The sequence below is a fragment of the Triticum aestivum genome, chromosome 3D, assembly GCF_018294505.1.
Source record: "Triticum aestivum cultivar Chinese Spring chromosome 3D, IWGSC CS RefSeq v2.1, whole genome shotgun sequence".
NCBI classification, from domain to species: domain Eukaryota; kingdom Viridiplantae; phylum Streptophyta; class Magnoliopsida; order Poales; family Poaceae; genus Triticum; species Triticum aestivum.
In genome coordinates, this window is record NC_057802.1 from 37,156,347 (window position 1) to 37,173,764 (window position 17,418).

The 17,418-nt window shown below is 49.3% G+C and overlaps 2 protein-coding genes across 2 annotated transcripts; one reads left to right on the forward strand and one right to left on the reverse strand.

Moving 5' to 3' along the window:
• Positions 1–6,716: 6,716 nt before the first annotated feature.
• On the forward strand, positions 6,717–7,721 carry LOC123077169 (BTB/POZ and MATH domain-containing protein 1-like). The gene has a single exon (XM_044499385.1). The coding sequence runs from the start codon at positions 6,717–6,719 to the stop codon at positions 7,719–7,721; it is 1,005 nt and encodes a 334-aa protein (XP_044355320.1).
• Positions 7,722–10,870: 3,149 nt separating this feature from the next.
• LOC123077170 (glutathione hydrolase 3) lies at positions 10,871–14,914 on the reverse strand. The gene is made up of 3 exons (XM_044499386.1): positions 14,303–14,914; positions 11,767–12,521; positions 10,871–11,651 (listed from the first exon to the last, which is right to left on the reverse strand). Exons 1-3 carry the CDS (start codon positions 14,765–14,767, stop codon positions 10,982–10,984), a joined length of 1,890 nt encoding a protein of 629 aa, XP_044355321.1. The 5' UTR covers positions 14,768–14,914; the 3' UTR covers positions 10,871–10,981.
• Positions 14,915–17,418: the final 2,504 nt, after the last annotated feature.

The window sequence follows — 17,418 nt, forward strand, 5'->3', positions numbered from 1 at the left end:
ATGATTGGGCCAGTACTCCAAGTCCCAGAAAACATACCTCGTTTTCCATACCTTCAGCAGCGGCTCCGGCGCCTTTTTGATCTTTCCCGGCGCGGGGCATTGTTCCCAGTTTCTCAACAGCTCATCGATTTCGGCGCCGCTCCTCTTACGTGGAGGTCCTCGAAGCTCAGCCAACCCATTGAAAAGATCTCCACGCTTTCTCCACGGGTCATCCTTCTCGAGCCATCTATGATGCCCCATGTACACAATTTTCCTGGACCCACCATCTTTCGTTGACGTAAGCTGCTGAGACGTTGTAACATCCATGCACCTCGTGCATCCGCAGTATACGTGGCACACATGGACTGAGGTGTACTGATACGTCTCCGTCGTATCTATAATTTTTGATTGTTCCATGCCAATATTAAACAACTTTCATATACTTTTGCAACTTTTTATACTATTTTTGGGACTAACATATTGATCCAGTGCCCAGTGCTAGTTCCTGTTTGTTGCATGTTTTATGTTTTGCAGAAACCCCATATCAAACGGAGTCCAAACGGAATAAAAACGGACGGAGAATATTTTTGGAATAATTGTGAAATATGGGAAGAAGAATCAACGCGAGAAGGTGCCCGAGGGGGCCACGAGGCAGGGGGGCGCCTGCCCCCTGGGCGGGCCCCTGACCCTCGTGGTCCTCCCGTAAGGCAGTTGCTACTCTTCTTTGGCCGCAAGAAAGCTAATTTTCGGGAAAAAATATTGGCGAAGGTTTCAATCCAATCGGAGTTACGGATCTCCGGATATATAAGAAACGGTGAAAGGGCAGAATCCCAGAACGCAGAAACAGAGAGAGACAGAGAGACAGATCTAATCTCAGAGGGGCTCTCGCCCCTCCCATGCCATGGAGACAAAGGACCAGAGGGGAAACCCTTCTCCATCTAGGGGGGAGGTCAAGGAAGAAGAAGAAGGAGGGGGCTCTCTCCCCCTCGCTTCCGGTGGCGCCATAGTGCCACCGGGGGCCATCATCATCACCGCAACCTTCACCAACAACTTCACCGCCATCATCACCAACTCTCCCCCCCCCTCTATGCAGCGGTGTATCCCCTCTCTTACCCGCTATAATCTCTACTTAAACATGGTGCTCAACACTATATATTATTTCCCAATGATGTATGGCTATCCTATAATGTTTGAGTAGATCCGTTTTGTCCTATGGGTTAATTGATGATCGTGATTGGTTTGAGTTGCATGTTTTATTATTGGTGCTGTCCTATGGTGCTCTCCGTGTCGCGCAAGTGTGAGGGATCCCCGCTGTAGGGTTTGCAATATGTTCATGATTTGCTTATGGTGGGTGGCGTGAGTGACAGAAGCATATACCCGAGTAAGTAGGTTGTTTGCGTATGGGAATAAAGAGGACTTGATACTTTAATGCTATGGTTGGGTTTTACCTTAATGATCTTTAGTAGTTGCCGACGCTTGCTAGAGTTCCAATCGTAAGTGCATATGATCCAAGTAGAGAAAGTATGTTAGCTTATGCCTCTCCCTCAAATAAAATTGCAATAATGATTACCGGTCTAGTTATCGATTGCTAGGGACAAATAACTTTCTCGTGACAAAAAGCACTTTACTAAAACTAATTTAGTTGTGTCTTTATCTAAACAACCCCTAGATTTTATTTACGTGCTCTTTATATTCTTGCAAACCTATCCAACAACACCTACAAAGTACTTCTAGTTTCATACTTGTTCTAGGTAAAGCGAACGTTAAGCGTGCGTAGAGTTGTATCGGTGGTCGATAGAACTTGAGGGAATATTTGTTCTACCTTTAGCTCCTCGTTGGGTTCGACACTCTTACTTATTGAAAGAGGCTACAATTGATCCCCTATACTTGTGGGTTGTCATGTACCCGTAACCGAGATAGTCGTGCACCGTCGTCATCAGCGCCGCTCTCATATGGAAATATTCTCCTTTGCTGGCGTCCCATGCCCATGCCGGTGTTTTCCATAACGTGTCTAGCTCCTCTTGCAGAAGCCCCATATACAGGTTAATATTATTTCCCGTTGTTTCGGCCCTTGAATCAGCATGCTCATGTGTATGTACTTTGTCTTCATGCACTTCCATGGGGGGAGGTTGTACATCCATACAAACACGGGCCATGTGATGTGGTTGGTGTTCTGGTTTCCAAACGGATTCATGCCTCGGTACTCACACCAAGCACGATGTTCCTTGGATCTTCTGCAGCAAATCCATATATGGCGTTGATTGCTCTCCACTGGCTACCATCTACGAGGTGTCTCAGCCTCGGATCATCTCCATCGTCAGGCTTCTTCCTCTCCGCGTGCCAGCGCGTGAGCTTTGCTTCCTTAGGATCTATGAAATACCGCTGCAGACGGGGAGTGATCGGAAAGTACCATACAACTTTCTGAGGAGCTTTCTTTCCTGCCTTCTTGTATCGAGAAGCATTGCACACTGGACAAATGGTGGCATGCGTGGTACCTAATGTGCGGCAAATCAAAAGGGCAAACGATTTTCTTGGCCTCCTCGACACTAGTAGGACACAGGTTCCCCGCGGGAAGAACCTTATTATGTAGAAATTTCAAATGATCATCGAGGCTTTTGTCTGTCCATTTGTTTTTGGCCTTCGTCTTTAGAAGTTCGAGCGTGAAACTCAAGCGGGTCACCTCGGGATAGCAACCGTCATATAATGGAGTCCTCGAGTCTACTTCAAGTTGCACCAGCTTGGCCTCCTCTCTAGAAGCAGCTCTCTCGCTAGTCGTACTCTTGCGAAGGAGGTCTCGAACATGAGGGTCATGCACGACTGCACTTAGTAGCGTCGAAGACTGCGGCGTGACCGCCGCCTCTTCTCCGCCATGTCCGGACTCTTCTTCGCTGTGTCCGGAATCTTCTCCGCTGCCGTCGTCATTTCCGTACTCTTCCCCGCCGGCATGTCCGGCGCCATCGTCTTCTTGTCGATCGGTCATCTCTTCGTCTAGCCCCATGTCGTTATTCCCTGCCATGTGGACGTCCTCATCATCTTCTTCTTCTTCACTTATCCACTGAGTATAGCCATCCATGAAACCATTCATCAGCAGGTGCGCCTTCAAAGTGCCACGATCAAAAGGGTCATAAAGGACTCCTTCCTTGCATCTTGCACACGGACATCTAATCCTAGTCCGATTATTTGCATACATGTCCATCACCGCGGATTGCATGTACCGCTCCATCTTCCATCCACTCACCTTCATGACCGACTGCACGGTATAACAAGCAAAAGGGTTATGAAATAAATAATGCATGCTTCAAAGTCATATATATATAATTTTGGCATGACCTTGCCTAAAAATAGGACATATGAGTTTGCTCGAAATTCACCGAAACGGAAATAAATCGACATTTTGGCAAAACATAAGCAACTCGAGGGCATGTCACTAGCACAAATCTCTCCACATATATATATATATATATATATATATATATATATATATATATATATATATATATCCCAAACACACATATTCCCATATTCTTGAAATGAACAACTTTTTACTCACCTATATATATCCCGAGAGAGACCGAGAGCACGCGGTTAATTAGATGATGTGGAGGAGGGTGGTTGGCTAAATAGCTAGCTAGATCTAGTTGTTGGGGGGAGAGGTGGATCTAGCTAGCTAACTAATGGAGAGGGGTTATGGTGGATGGGGGCATTAATGGGGGAGAGAAGAGAGGTGTAGGAGAAAGAGAGAGGCCATTTATGGAGGAGGGTGACATTAATGAGGAGAGAAGAGAGGTAGGAGGAAGAGAGAAGAAGAGAAACAATGGTGGAGCTAGAGTGGAGAGGGGAGAGGGAAAAGGAGGGGAGAGAGGGCAAAGTGGGGGAGAGGGAGGGGAAGGGGGTGGAAAAGGTGGCACCAGCCGCAACTAGCAGTAGCGCTGCTTTGTAAAAGGCGCTTCTGCTATTGGACTTAGTAGTAGCGCTTTCCAAGGAAAGCGCTACTACTAAGGAGGGCCCACTAGCAGTAGCGGTGCAATAAAAAAAAGCGCTACTACTAAACTTTTAGTAGTAGCGCTGGTTCTTGTATAGTGCTACAACTCCATCTACCGTCGGTGGCCTCGTCTGGTCCCTCATAGTAGTAGCGTGTTTTTGTTTCCCAGCGCTACTACTACGGGGTTACTAGTAGCGCTTCCTAGGAAAAGCGCTACTGCTAATTAGCAGCAGCGGTTACTATTTTACAACGCTACTACTAAGCTACTGTGTATAAGCATTTTCCTAGTAGTGTATTCAACCAGCCCTCCATGGGGTCCTGTTCATCCAGCCCTCCACGGGGTCCTGTTCATCCACCGGCTCGATCGATCGAGGTCCTGTTCATCCAGCGGCAACGGCCTCTACTACCACGGGGTCGTGTTCATCCAACCCCCCATCGGGAATTGTTCATCCAACCCCCCCCCCCCAACAACTCTCACTGTTCATCCAGAGGCAGCATCGATCGGCTTCAGTTAGCAGCAGTAGCGAAGGAATCACTCGGGTTCATTTAACAACAAGGGATCGATCGATCGCTCGGGTTCAGTAACGCGTAGCCTGCAGTGCAATCGCTCCGGTTCAGTTAGAGCCCAACGCCTCGCTCGGGTTCAGTTAGAGCGCAACGCCTCGCACACACACGCGTACGTACGAGAGAAACGCGCATCGCTCGGCCCCCGACCACCCACCGTAACCGGGAACTCCCCGATATTTTCCTCGCCCTTGCTTCTACCACGGTTTTTTCTGTCATGGGCGGCCCAAAGAATGTCATGCAGCTGCATCTCCGGCCCGCCCTGGACGAAAAGCCCATTTTTTGTCATGATTTTTTATCATAGAAGTAGGAGCCCACCACATCTATGATGATACCGGGTTTTGTCACAATTATCGTCGTAGAAGTGTCATAAGCATGACAGGAAAAAAAATCGTTCGGCTCAAAATGTCACGGATGTGTCTTTTTTTGTAGTGGTGTTTGTTGGGTTGGTATAGATCGAGACTAGGATTTGTCACTCCAAGTATCGGAGAGGTATCTCTGGGCCCTCTCGGTAATGCACATCATGATAAGCCTTGCAAGCAATGTGACTAATGAGTTGGTTAAGGGATGATGCATTACGGAACGAGTAAAGAGACTTGCCGGTAACGAGATTGAACTAGGTATGAAGATACTGATGATCGAATCTCGGGCAAGTAACATACCGATGACAAAGGGAATAACGTACGTTGTCATTGCGGTTTGACCGATAAAGATCTTCGTAGAATATGTAGGAACCAATATGAGCATCCAGGTTCCGCTGTTGGTTATTGATCGGAGATGTGTCTCAGTCATGTCTACATAGTTCTCGAACCCGTAGGGTCCGCACGCTTAACGTTCGATGACGATTTGTATTATGAGTTATGTGTTTTGGTGACCGAAGATTGTTCGGAGTCCCGGATGAGATCACGGACATGGCGAGGAGTCTCGAAATGGTCGAGAGGTAAAGATTGATATATTGGACGATAGTATTCGGACATCGGAATGGTTCCGGAGTGTTTCGGGTATTTATCGGAGTACCGGGAGGTTACCGGAACCCCCCGGGGAAAGTAATGGGCCTCATGGGCCGTAGGGGGGAGAGAGGGCAGCCCAGAAGGGGGTGGCGCCCCCCCCCCCCCATTGGGAGTCCGAATTGGACAAGGGGAGGGGGCGCGGCCCCCCTTTCCTTCTCCCTCTCCCTCTCCTTCCCCCTTCCCCCCTCCGTAAGAAGGAAGGGGTGCGAATTGGACTTGGAGTCCTAGTAGGACTCCTCCCCCTTGGGGGCGCGCCTAGGCCGGCCTCCTCCCTCTCCCTCCTTTATATACGGGGGCAAGGGGGCACCCCAAAGGACATCCATTGTTTCTTAGCCGTGTGCGGTGCCCCCCTTCACCATTTACTCCTCCGGTCATATTGTCGTAGTGCTTAGGCGAAGCCCTGTGCGGATCACTTCACCATCACCGTCATCACGCCCTCGTGCTGACGAAACTCTCCCTCAACACTTTAACGGATCAAGAGTTCGAGGAACGTCATCGAGCTGAACGTGTGCTGAACTCGGAGGTACCGTACGTTTGGTACTTGATCGGTTGAATCGAGAAGACGTTCAACTACATCAACCGTGTTAAACTAACGATTCCGCTTTTGGTCTACGAGGGTACGTGGACACACTCTCCCCCTCTCGTTGCTATGCATCTCCTAAATAGATCTTGCGTGGGCGTAGGAAAATTTTTGGAATTGCATGCTACGTTCCCCAACACCGGTTTGGGCTGACGAGAATGAAGGTCATGTGTGAGAACTTGTTGTGCAAGTCTTTGACGAAAGATAACGTGTTGGCCACTGTGAAGCTGGCGCGCCGTCACCATTGCAAGGAGCTTGAAGATTACTGCATCGAGTTCGTCTCCTCCCCTGACGTGGCCAAGGAACTGCTGAAAACTTTCATCGCCTCGGAGGATTAGCTATAGTCCCTGATACCAGTTAAAATCTTATTTTTGTATCTTTATTTTCGCTCTGTATTTTCTTGTTGTAAGTGGCAGTCCTATAATGCTGACCGGTTGATGGCTTTGTTAATTCAATGTCAGGCTCTTCTTGAGCCTTCATTCTAAAAAAAAGAATCTTATTTTATTTCTTATCAACTTTTTATCAGCTAAAGATCAAAAGCATCCCAATGGTCAATTTTGTTGCTGTTTAATCTGTTTTCAACACATAACAACTTACATGCATGCATCGGAGCGTGGTGCATGGCGTGCACGACTTCAAGATCCCAAACTTCAACGCCGTTCAGAGGAGCCATGGCGTTAGCCAAGCAACAACATCTGCCACTTTCAAGGTCGGTGGCCACGACTGGAGGATACGGTTGTACCCATCGGGGAATGCCACGGTGGAGGGCGACGACGAGTACGTCTCCGTCTTCCTCCAGCTGGTGTCGAACCTTCCTGCAGGAACCACCTGCGTGAAGACGTCCGTCCGCTTCATGATCGGAGACCCCAGCGGGACGTCGTTGTTGAAGGTGTCTGGCTGTTCACACAACCATACTAGCGAATCTAGGTCATGGGGTTACGAGAAGCTCATCTCCTTAAAAGATGCCAAATCAAAGTACGTGGTACATGATGGATCCTTAACCGTACGCTGCGAAGTCGATCTCACTAAGGAGCCGGAGCCCTACACTAGCCGGGCTAGCGCCGTCGTCGGTGCTGGAGTCAGTGTCACAGTGCCGCCCTCCGAAATCTCCACGCAACTCGAGCAGCTGCTGGCAAGCGAGAATGGCTCGGACCTGAGCTTCCTAGTCGAGGAAGAAAACGAGATCCGCGCGCACAAGCTCGTCATCGCCGCGCGGGCACCAGCCTTGCACGAAGCGGTGGTGGCCACCAACAACAAGCAGGAGGATGATCACGCCGCCGAAGTGGTACGGGTCGACGACATGAAGGCTGCGGTCTTCAAGGCCGTGCTCCATTTTATCTACACCGACGAGCTCCTTCCTGGAGATGGCACCAGGTTGCTGGCTGGGGACATGCTCACCGCGGCGTGCCGGTTTGGGCTGACCAGAATGAAGGCCATGTGTGAGAACTTGTTGTGCGAGTCCTTGACAAAAGATAACGTGTTAGCCACTGCGAAGCTGGCGCGCCGTCACCATTGCAAGGGGCTTGAGGATTACTGCATCGATTTCGCCTCCACCCCGGACGTGGCCAAGGAGCTGCTGAAAACTTTCATCAGCTCCGACGACTAGCTATAGTCTCTACTCTCTAGTAGCAGTTAAAATCTTATTTTGCTTTCTTGTCAATTTTGGTCAGCTAAAGATCAAAATCAGCCCAACTATATTCCCCCTGCTGGATTTCGATACATTGGTCAATTTTGTTGATGTTTAGTCTGATTTCGACACATAACAACTTACAAGCATGCATGGATCCAACCAAACAGCTCCATAGAGCTCTCTTTTTTTCAGTGAAAATACATTTTCCACACCTCAAAAAATTCTGAAAAAGTATATTTGTTGTATACACGTATAAATTTCATGAACATATATGTTCATATGTGATGTAAACAAAAAAGACATATACATCGATTAAAATAAGCTTTTTCTTTGTTGTTTTTGGGCCGAATATTTTTTTTTGTAGCATGCAAATAATCAAATTAGTTGTTGAAACTTTATACATACTTGAAGAACATGCATATGTATTTATAGAAAAAAAATCGCATTTTCTAAACTTTAAAATATATATTCACTTCTCTTTTTTTTTTTTGAAAAACAGGCTCCTTGAAGCCCGTCCTTTACAACAGCGCTCTCAGTAGATGCTTGTTTTCCTTTTAATTTGAACAAAGTAGATGCCGAAAAACCCTATTTCCAGGTTCCGCTCCTTCCAGATTTCCCACGAGACAAGCATCATCAAGGAGGCGATGGCCTTCCTGCAGCCACCTCCACCATTAACCGCCTTGCGCCACCAATCTCTAACTGAGTCTTCATGACGCCAAAACATTGGCGAGGAGTCAAGGATGGCAAGCCAGGTGCAAATTTCGGTCCAAATCCGGACAGTGAACCTACATTGGAGTAGGAGGTGAGCAGCAGATTCTTGCACTTGCTTGCAGAGAGGGCACAAATTGCAGCTTGGCCAGCCTCGCCGCAGTAAACAATCGGCTGTCCAAACACGATTTTGGAAAATCAACCAAGCAAAAAATTTGCATCACGGTGGAGCCCACATCTTCCAGATTGTAGCATTCATTGGACAAAAGAAGAGACCGGCAAATTGCACCATGTAAGCCGAGGAGGCGGAGTACTCGTCACTGTTTGTGAACTTCTGAGTTATGGTGTCTTGGCTTCCCTTGTTGAGGGTTACAACATCCAGCATCTCCACACAGGGTTGCAAATTCCTGAATATGGACCAAGGTTAGCCATGCTGAGTGTCAATCTGGTGGATCCAAAGGTTATTGTCAAGAGCTTTCCTGACCAGGCATGTTTTCTTTTTTGACAACTCAAAAATCTTTGGCGCAATGTCTTTAGGCCGGAGGCCATCCAGCCATGGAGATTCCCAGAACTTAGCTTTGTTTCCATCTCCGATGTACACCCGTGTGGCAGCGGCGAAGAAATCTTTGTCGTTGCTAGTACAAGGCGTTCCTGAGCCAGACCAAGTCTTAGGTGGATCAACCCATTCGTACCAGAGCCAACGCAAGCGTAGCGCGGTCGCAAACTTCTGGAGGTTGAGCACTCCTAGTCCACCATAGATCTTGGGCTTGCAGACGAGGTCCCAGTTAACCTTGCACTTTCCGCCGGTCACCTTATCACAACCCGCCCAAAGGTAGGCACGCCGAGGTTCTTCATCTTGGCGCCGAACGCCACCATCAACAACCGGGTGCTGCTGCTTGCAGGACACATACATGGAATGTTGTTACACATGTATGTAGATATCGATTCAAGATGCAGCTAGAAAAAAATACTAGATATTTGATCACCAACAATAGTGGATATTTTACAGTAAGAAAGTGAACCAATTATAGGGGTTCCTCTTGGTGGTTATACAATTTGACACTCACTAGTTTTGCAGTATCCCTATTCACCAAATATTGCTTGTTGATATGTCATAACTCATAACAGGACGGACCTACTGAGACACCATCCTTCTGCCATACAAAAAACCACTCATACTAGTAAGGCAACAGAATGTCGAAGCAATCACCTATACATCAAACATGGTCTGGTCTACTTTGTGTTGGGACTTGTCTACAATTCAAGAACACAACACAATGCCTTCCCGGTTAGAAATTAAAGGTATATTTCATCAACATATATGTTCATATGTGATGTAAACAAAAAAAGATAAATACATCGATTGAAATAGGCTTTTTCTTTCTCGATTTTGGACTAGATATTTGTCTTTTTTGTAGCATGAAAAAAAAGAAAGCCCGGTGAATGTAGCTCCCGCTTGCGCAGGGTCCGGGGAAGGTCCGACCACTTTGGGTCTATTGTACGCAGTCTTTCCCTACATTTCTTTTTTGTAGCATGCAAATAATCAAATTAGTTGATGAAACTTTATACATACTTGAAGAACATGCATATGTATTTATAGAAAAAATTGACATTTCCTAAACTTTAAAATATATTTTCAATTATTATTATTTTTTGAAAAAACAGGCTCCATGAAGCCAGTCCTTCACAACGCCACTCTCAGTAGATGCTTGTTTTCCTTTTAATTTGAACTCAGTAGATGTTGGAAAACCCTATTTCCAGGTAGTAGATGGCTATTCACAACTATCACAATGGCATTGAATTTCTAGGTCATCCAGATTTCTTGGTCATCTTGATTGGATTGGTGTTCCTGTTTTAGGAACCTTCTAGAAGGTACCCCAAACACTAGAAGCATCATGAACTGATTTTTTTGTTATTTATTTATTTGTTTTTTCCTTTTCCTTTTTTAGTTTTCCCTTTTTACAAGTTTAAAAAAATCAAAATGTTCGTAAATTCGAAAGATCCCAATAACCATTATTGGGGAAGTTTCTTCAAGGCTCTGTTGGAGGTGCTTTGAGACCAGATCAACTCGACGAATTTTTCCCTCAACATCTTGATAGTAAATTGCTTTTGGTACAGTTATTATTCTCTTCGTGGCTAGCTGTATATCCCTGATTCCATTATTTTTCGTTTCTTTACATATCACTGAATCAAGCCGTCCAAATTATTGCATTGTGCACAGGAACAATTCAGGTGCGATGTTCTGTCCTTTTCAGCTGTCTGAAGATGAGATTTTTAAGATTCAGTGTGCAGAGGCAATTCAAGTTTCCTCACTCGGATAGTCGCATGTTGTGCAAGAATGTACCCCTGGGTTTGCAACCATATCTCTCTATTAATGTGCTCAACCCTCAGCTGAAGCTGAAGGGAGTGACAAGTGATAACATGTAAATACTTTGTAACATTCAGAAAGATCTGTCAAACTGAGAAGTTGGGTTCAGAACAATCTGTCTGAACGTATGTACACCTGACACGTCTGAACAATATGTCCATCATACTCCGGCAGGGCTGCCGTCTTTCCTCGGGTCGCTCACCGCCGTCAGCATCCCGCGGAACACATTCTCGCCGCCGCCACCACCGCCACCGGAGACCGGCGCCAGCAAGTCCTGCACGATCAGCTGGCACACGGCCCCAGGCGACGTGCTCTCCAGCACGTGGCCCCTCCGCCGCAGAAACTCCATGGCCTCGGTGCTGAACTCGATCACCTCGCCGTCGGCCATCGTGGCGTCCTCGTACCGCACCACGTTGGGCACCAGCTTGTGGTACACCCTGGGGCTCTGCACCGCGGCGAGGGGGCTCATCCCCACTACGAAGTGGTTAAGGAACACCTGTGTCACCGCCGTGATGATGTTGGTGCCCCCGCTGGCGCCCACCACGCCGGCTAGCTGCCTGTCCTTGAGGATGATCGCCGGCGTCATGGAGGAGAGCGGCCGTTTTCCTGGCGCGATGAAGTTGGCCGGCGCCGGCGGGAGCTGGTCCGGGGTCGGGTTGGACGATGGCACCGAGAAGTCGTCCATCTCGTTGTTGAGCACGATGCCGGTGGACGGCGACAGCACGTGCGCGCCGAAGTAGTAGTTCACCGTCGTCGTCATCGCCACCGCGTTCCGGTCACCGTCCACCACGCACAGGTGGCTCGTGCCGTTGTCACGCAGCTGGCTCCATCTGATTGACCGACATACACGAAACATGTCACTTGTCGGTGCAAAGGGACGATACGTGCACAAGTGTTGATGACCGGCAATGGCATCGATAAATTTGTTCAAACGTAAGTACGTACTTTGCGAGGTAGTAGGCGGGAGGGAAGGTGGTGTTGTCGGCGATCCTCCGTCGGATCTTGTCCGCGAACTCCGGCGACATCATCTCGGAGACGTTGCCGGCGACGTTGACGAAGCCGGGGTCTCCAAGGTCCATCCGCACGGCCAGCATATGCTTCACCGCCTCGATCAGCCGGTGTACGCCGAGGAACCCCCTCAGGAACTCCGTCGACTTGTACCCACCCAATACGTTCAGCACCAGCGCCAAGCCGACGGTGCCGCTGGACGGCGGCGGCATGCCGAGGAAGGTGAACCCCATGGCGTCAGCTTCCATGGCCTTGCTAACCCCCACCTTGTACCCCTTCAGGTCCTCCACGGTCAAGATGCCCCCCGCCCGCCTCACGTCCTCCACGAGCCTCTCCCCGACGGCGCCGCCATAGAACGCCGCGATGCCGTCCTCCGCCAGGGCCTCCAGCACGTCGGCCAGCGCCGGGTTGCGGCAGAGCTCGCCGTCGCGCAGGAGACGCCCGCCGGGCGCAAACACGGCGCGCAGGCCGGGGTCGGCAAGCACGTCGACCTCCTCGTCCTTGAGCGCATTGGCCACGTATGACACGATGGTGTAGCCGTCACGCGCGAGCGCGATCGCCGGCGCAAAGAGGGACTTCCACGGCAGCCGGCCGTAGCGCGACCACGCGGCGTGCAGGCCGGCGAGCTCCCCCGGCACGCCCATGGCCAGCGCGCCCTTGAACTTGGACGTCGGGTCGGCCGCGTACATGATCTGGTAAACACATTGCACATAATTTCAGATAGCAGCAATTAGCATGGCCGGTCAATTTTTATTTTTTTTAAAACAAACGCTCATATACACGCGCATACACTCACTCCTATGAACACACACCCACACACCCTGGCCGGTCAATTAGTCTTGCATAATTCAGCAAAATCGCTGTTGTAATACGCACGTTATATTATTATTTTCCCCTCTTCGTTTCGAAATGGGGTAGGTGGGCAGATCGCAAAGGCTTCTCATAAGAAATTGTTTAGAGTTGTTGCGGATTTTTCAACTCGATGGGCTAACCACTACAGCTAGGGAGATGACCTTTTTTTATACAAAAAAAATCTTAATTAAACCATACAAATTTCTTCTTCTTTTTTGCAAAAAAAAAAGACCATGCAAATTTCTGCTAGCCATTCATCCATGCGTTGGCTTTCTTGTACAACTGACAGTAAGTTACAGAAACTAATTAACAGGACTAATTATTTGCGAAGAATTATCTTGGCCAAGTAATTAGTAATTACTATGTACTTAAGCACAAATCAATATGATTAACCACGAGCAACCGATCAATGCGAATTTTAAGTTATAATGAAAAATCTTCTTTCTGCAAAATAGTAATGCAAAATCTTAATTGTTGTGAAGTACTCCCTTTGTACAACAATGTAAGACATTTTTGCAGTTCAATCACACGGCATGCTACACATTGATAAATTTCTTTTCTCTTTCCTTTGCGATAGGGTAGGGGGGTTGCAGATCGCAAAGCCTTCTCTTGATTTGTTTACTGTTACAGATAAGATACCCCATAAGCTAACATATCATTTTTGTTGATCTGTCACTCGTGGAGCACGAGATGATTCTAAGATCTCAGCCAAAAGTAGAGATGAAAATACTGTCAACTGGATAGGCCAAACACTACTACACTCACTACAGCTAAGGGGAGGACCTAATTAAAGCCAAATTTAGTCATACAAACTGGGCAGCTAGGATGTGAGTGACGAGTAAATCTGTAAATGCTTTGCCATCCTTATAAAGTTATTATAATCACTCTAACTAGAGTAGGTCATTTTGGAGACCAATCTCCATGAAGGCCTTAATTCTGAAATTTTTCAAATTCAAAAAAACAGAAGAAAAAAAAAACACATGTATACAAGGATGTAATGTGTATGTGTGTAAATTTTCAGGATGAAATATCTTGAATTGCGAATTGCACCAAAAAAAAATTATGAACTTTGAGGATGACAATACATATGCTAAAAACCATAGATTTGTATTCTTTATGTAGCTCTCATTTTAACACATTTCGACCTTAAAAAAAATTTACACACATCATACATCCGTCTTTTTAAATTAAGGCCTCCATGAAGGTCGGTCTTCATTTGGCATTTTCGCTGTAACTAAACCTGTTTTACTGCTTTTTTTTTCTTCGACATAGCACTAGTACATGCATAGTCCTTGTCGTCATAACAATTAAATGTGGATGCATAGTGTCTGTCATATTCATTGAGCTACCACTCCATTGGTATAAGCAAGAGCACGAGCTAGATGACACGAGTCGGTTCCCTATTGCAAGGCCCACCGTGCAGTGACCTCAAGCGCGAGCACGACGGGTCCACCAGACAGTGACCTCCCGCCCAAACCATAGCGGCTGGCAAGGGACCCACAGACCATACGCACGGGCGGAACGAGCGAGCGAGCGAACGCACGGTCGAAAAAATCTCGCTTTTCGCTGTCGTGCCGCTCTCACGAATGATTGCAACGTGGTAATAGTAGAGTAGACGTACCGGCGTGGCCGCGGCCGGCGCGGTCTCGCGGGCGTCGAAGGCGACGGCGTCGCCGGAGGCCGCGTCCCTCACCACGATGAACGCGCCGCCGCCGAGGCCGCTCGACATGGGGTGCACCACGCCCAGGCAGAGCGCCGCCGCCACGGCCGCGTCCACCGCGTGCCCGCCGGCACGCAGCGCCGCGGCGCCCACCTCCGAGCACCGCCCGTCGTCCGCGGCCACCGCGGCCGCGCCGGACTCCACCTCGTGCCGGCTCTCCCGCGCGCCAGACACCCTCGAGCTCCGGCCCCGATCGGCGGCAGGCTCGGCGCCGGAGCCCAGGAGCAGCAGCAGGACGCCGGCCAGGGCGAGCAGCGCCACGGCGACGCCCAGCGCGGCACACGGACGGCGGACCCTGCGGCGCGGAGAGCTCGCGTCCGGCGAGACGCCGACGCCGCCGAGCAGCGGGCTCTGCAGGGCGGCCATGGCCGGAGATTCCGTGGACGGCCAAGAGGATTCTTTGGATGGTGAGAGCTCACGGTGCGCGCTGCCGTGGTGCTCTGTTTCGCTGGCCTGAGATTATTTTATAGCTCCCTCCAACTGGCCAAACAAGTCTCTCATTTTTATTGCCAGTTTTTCCGTTGTGAATACATATATGACCCGATCAGAGACTGAAAAATATAAGGATAAAAAATTCAGAAGAGGAAGGGTAGACGTAATCGCAAGGATTCTTTCCGAACTAATCCAATACGCCACTAAAAAAATTGCAACCTTTGCTTAATTGCTCCAGGCCACCGGTTGTGGATTGCCTACACTTATTTAGTGGACACGTTCTTGCCGAGTGTATTCTTGTAGCTCTCACTGTGGACAGGGAAGCAGATAAGTGGTGCACAGGTACTTGGTGCTTTTCAGGTTCCATGTTTGAACCTGATGGTTGTAGATTGTATTTTTTTTTTTTTTTTGCGAATGAAAAGGTTGTAGCTTGTATTAGGAACCTGTTGCGGTTTCGTTAGTGAAATCAGTGAGAAATCCCTTTCTTCTTAAAAAAAGGGTCAAAATGTATCATTTTTGTGACTACAAACTGAAAAGAAGAAAAAAAATACTCTGATGTTTTTTCCATTAGTGGAGCAGAGTGGCCGTAGCAAAAGGACCAGCTAATCCAAGTTTGTAGGGAACTGGGAGGATGGATGTCACTGTCGAGGTCACGCTTGTAACGAGACGGCACCCCCTTCCCTTGTATAGTTGCAGTAGTAGGGTTTCCTTCCACGCCTCAATTCCTCCTCCTCTTTCTCTCAGCCGGCGTCCCTCATGGTGGTACGTCTCGCCGCCGGCTGTACGGAAGTCATTACAAGCATCGCGGTCCATGTCAGAGAGTATTCATAAATTCTGTGTACATGGCGGCAAAACTGTCTAGATGCATCATCTACAACTTTGTTGGGCTCGTGGTGTAAGCCGTATATGGGGATCTCAGATCCCCTGATTATTGAAGCTTTCTCGCTGCGGGATGGAGTTCGGTTTGATGCTATTCAGGGCCTCTCGCATCTGATAATGAAAGTTGATTGTCTGGAGTTGATGAGACTGAAAAATTCACCACAATACTTGTTCTATTGTGGCTCTTATCCTGTTAGAAATAAGAGAGCTTAGTAATGTTTTAGTTGATGTTTAGCATGTAAACATGTCAGCAAACCTTTTCGGCGCATCTCTGTGCAAAGTATGCTTGCACCGTAAATATGACCGACTGTTGGTTTGATGAAACCCCTAACTTCCTTGTGACAAACCAGGAAGCCGTAACAAGCGTCGCGGCCCATGTCACAGAGTATTCATAAATTCTATGTACATGGCGGCAAAACTGTCTAGATGCATCATCGGTTATGCATGTTTGCAGTAGTACGATTCTGTGGTCCATCAGCACCCAAAAGAAAGGGAGCATTGACTGCAAAAAATGAGTTGCTTTATTTATTTTTGTTTAACATAAAAATGTACGTCAATATGCATTTTTCATACCTAGCATAAATCAAAAAAATATTGATGGGTTGGCTCCACAATATCCTGTGCGACCCCGTGCCGCTCCGCGAGCGGCCCGGGCGTAACCCTAGCCCCCCACCGCCGCCATCCCACACCTCGCCTCTCCCCTCCCTCGCCGCCGCCAGGGGCCGCCGCCTGGCGAAGCCCGTGCGTGCGTCGGCGGCGGCGGGATTCTTCCCTCCCCACGAGGCGTCCGGGCGGCGCGGGACGGCCGGCCTTGTGGTGGCGCGTCGGGCCGGCAGCGGCTTAGGGTGGCTCCGAGGGGCGGCGCCGGTGCTCTGCTGGACCGAGCGGTGCGAGGCGACCTTGGCGCGCGGCGAGGCCAGGTGCGGGACGGCGTGCGGATCTGGCCCGGCTGCGGTCGGGCTCGAGTGGGCCGTGTCGGGCAGCTGAGGGTGGGGCGCCGGGGCGGCGGCCTCGGTCCGGGCTCCCGGTGGCCTGGACGTGGACGACGTCCGTACGCGCAGCGGCTCTTGGCTCCGGATGTGCACGCAGGGCACAGATCGACAGCCGGGCGCGACGACGGCAGGCGTACGTCAGGCGCGGGAACCAGCCGGCGTGGTGGGTGCTGCTCCGCAGCGCGAGGTGTGCTGTGGGCGGTGGACCTACTCGTCCGCTCTGCTGCTTCGCTTGCGGCTCCAATCTGCATCTGGCGTGAGCTGTTTCTTCGATCTGGTGCTGCTCTTCGCGATGTGGTGTTGGTTGTTGCGGTGGTGGTGGCCGTGGTGGTGTTGTGGTGGTGGAAGGCAGCTTCGGCCAGGGGGTGGTGCGTTTCTGATCGTAGTGGATCGTGGGATCCCATGGCCGTAGAAAACAGGGCTTTGGTTCGGCCAGAAAAGAGCATTAATCCCGGTTGCATTACGAACCGGGACTAATGTGAGCATTAGTCCCGGTTCGAGCGGCTAGGGCACCGTACAGGGATTAGTCCCGGTTCAAATGGGACCTTTAGTCCCGGTTGGTGCCACGAACCGGGAGTAAAGGGTGTGATGCCCATTAGTACCGGTTCGTGGCACCAACCGGTACTAAAGGTTAAGCCCCGGTTCGAGCCACCAACCGGTACTAATGGGGTTTGTGGTCAAACTAATTATTCAAGAAATATTAGTGTTACTAAA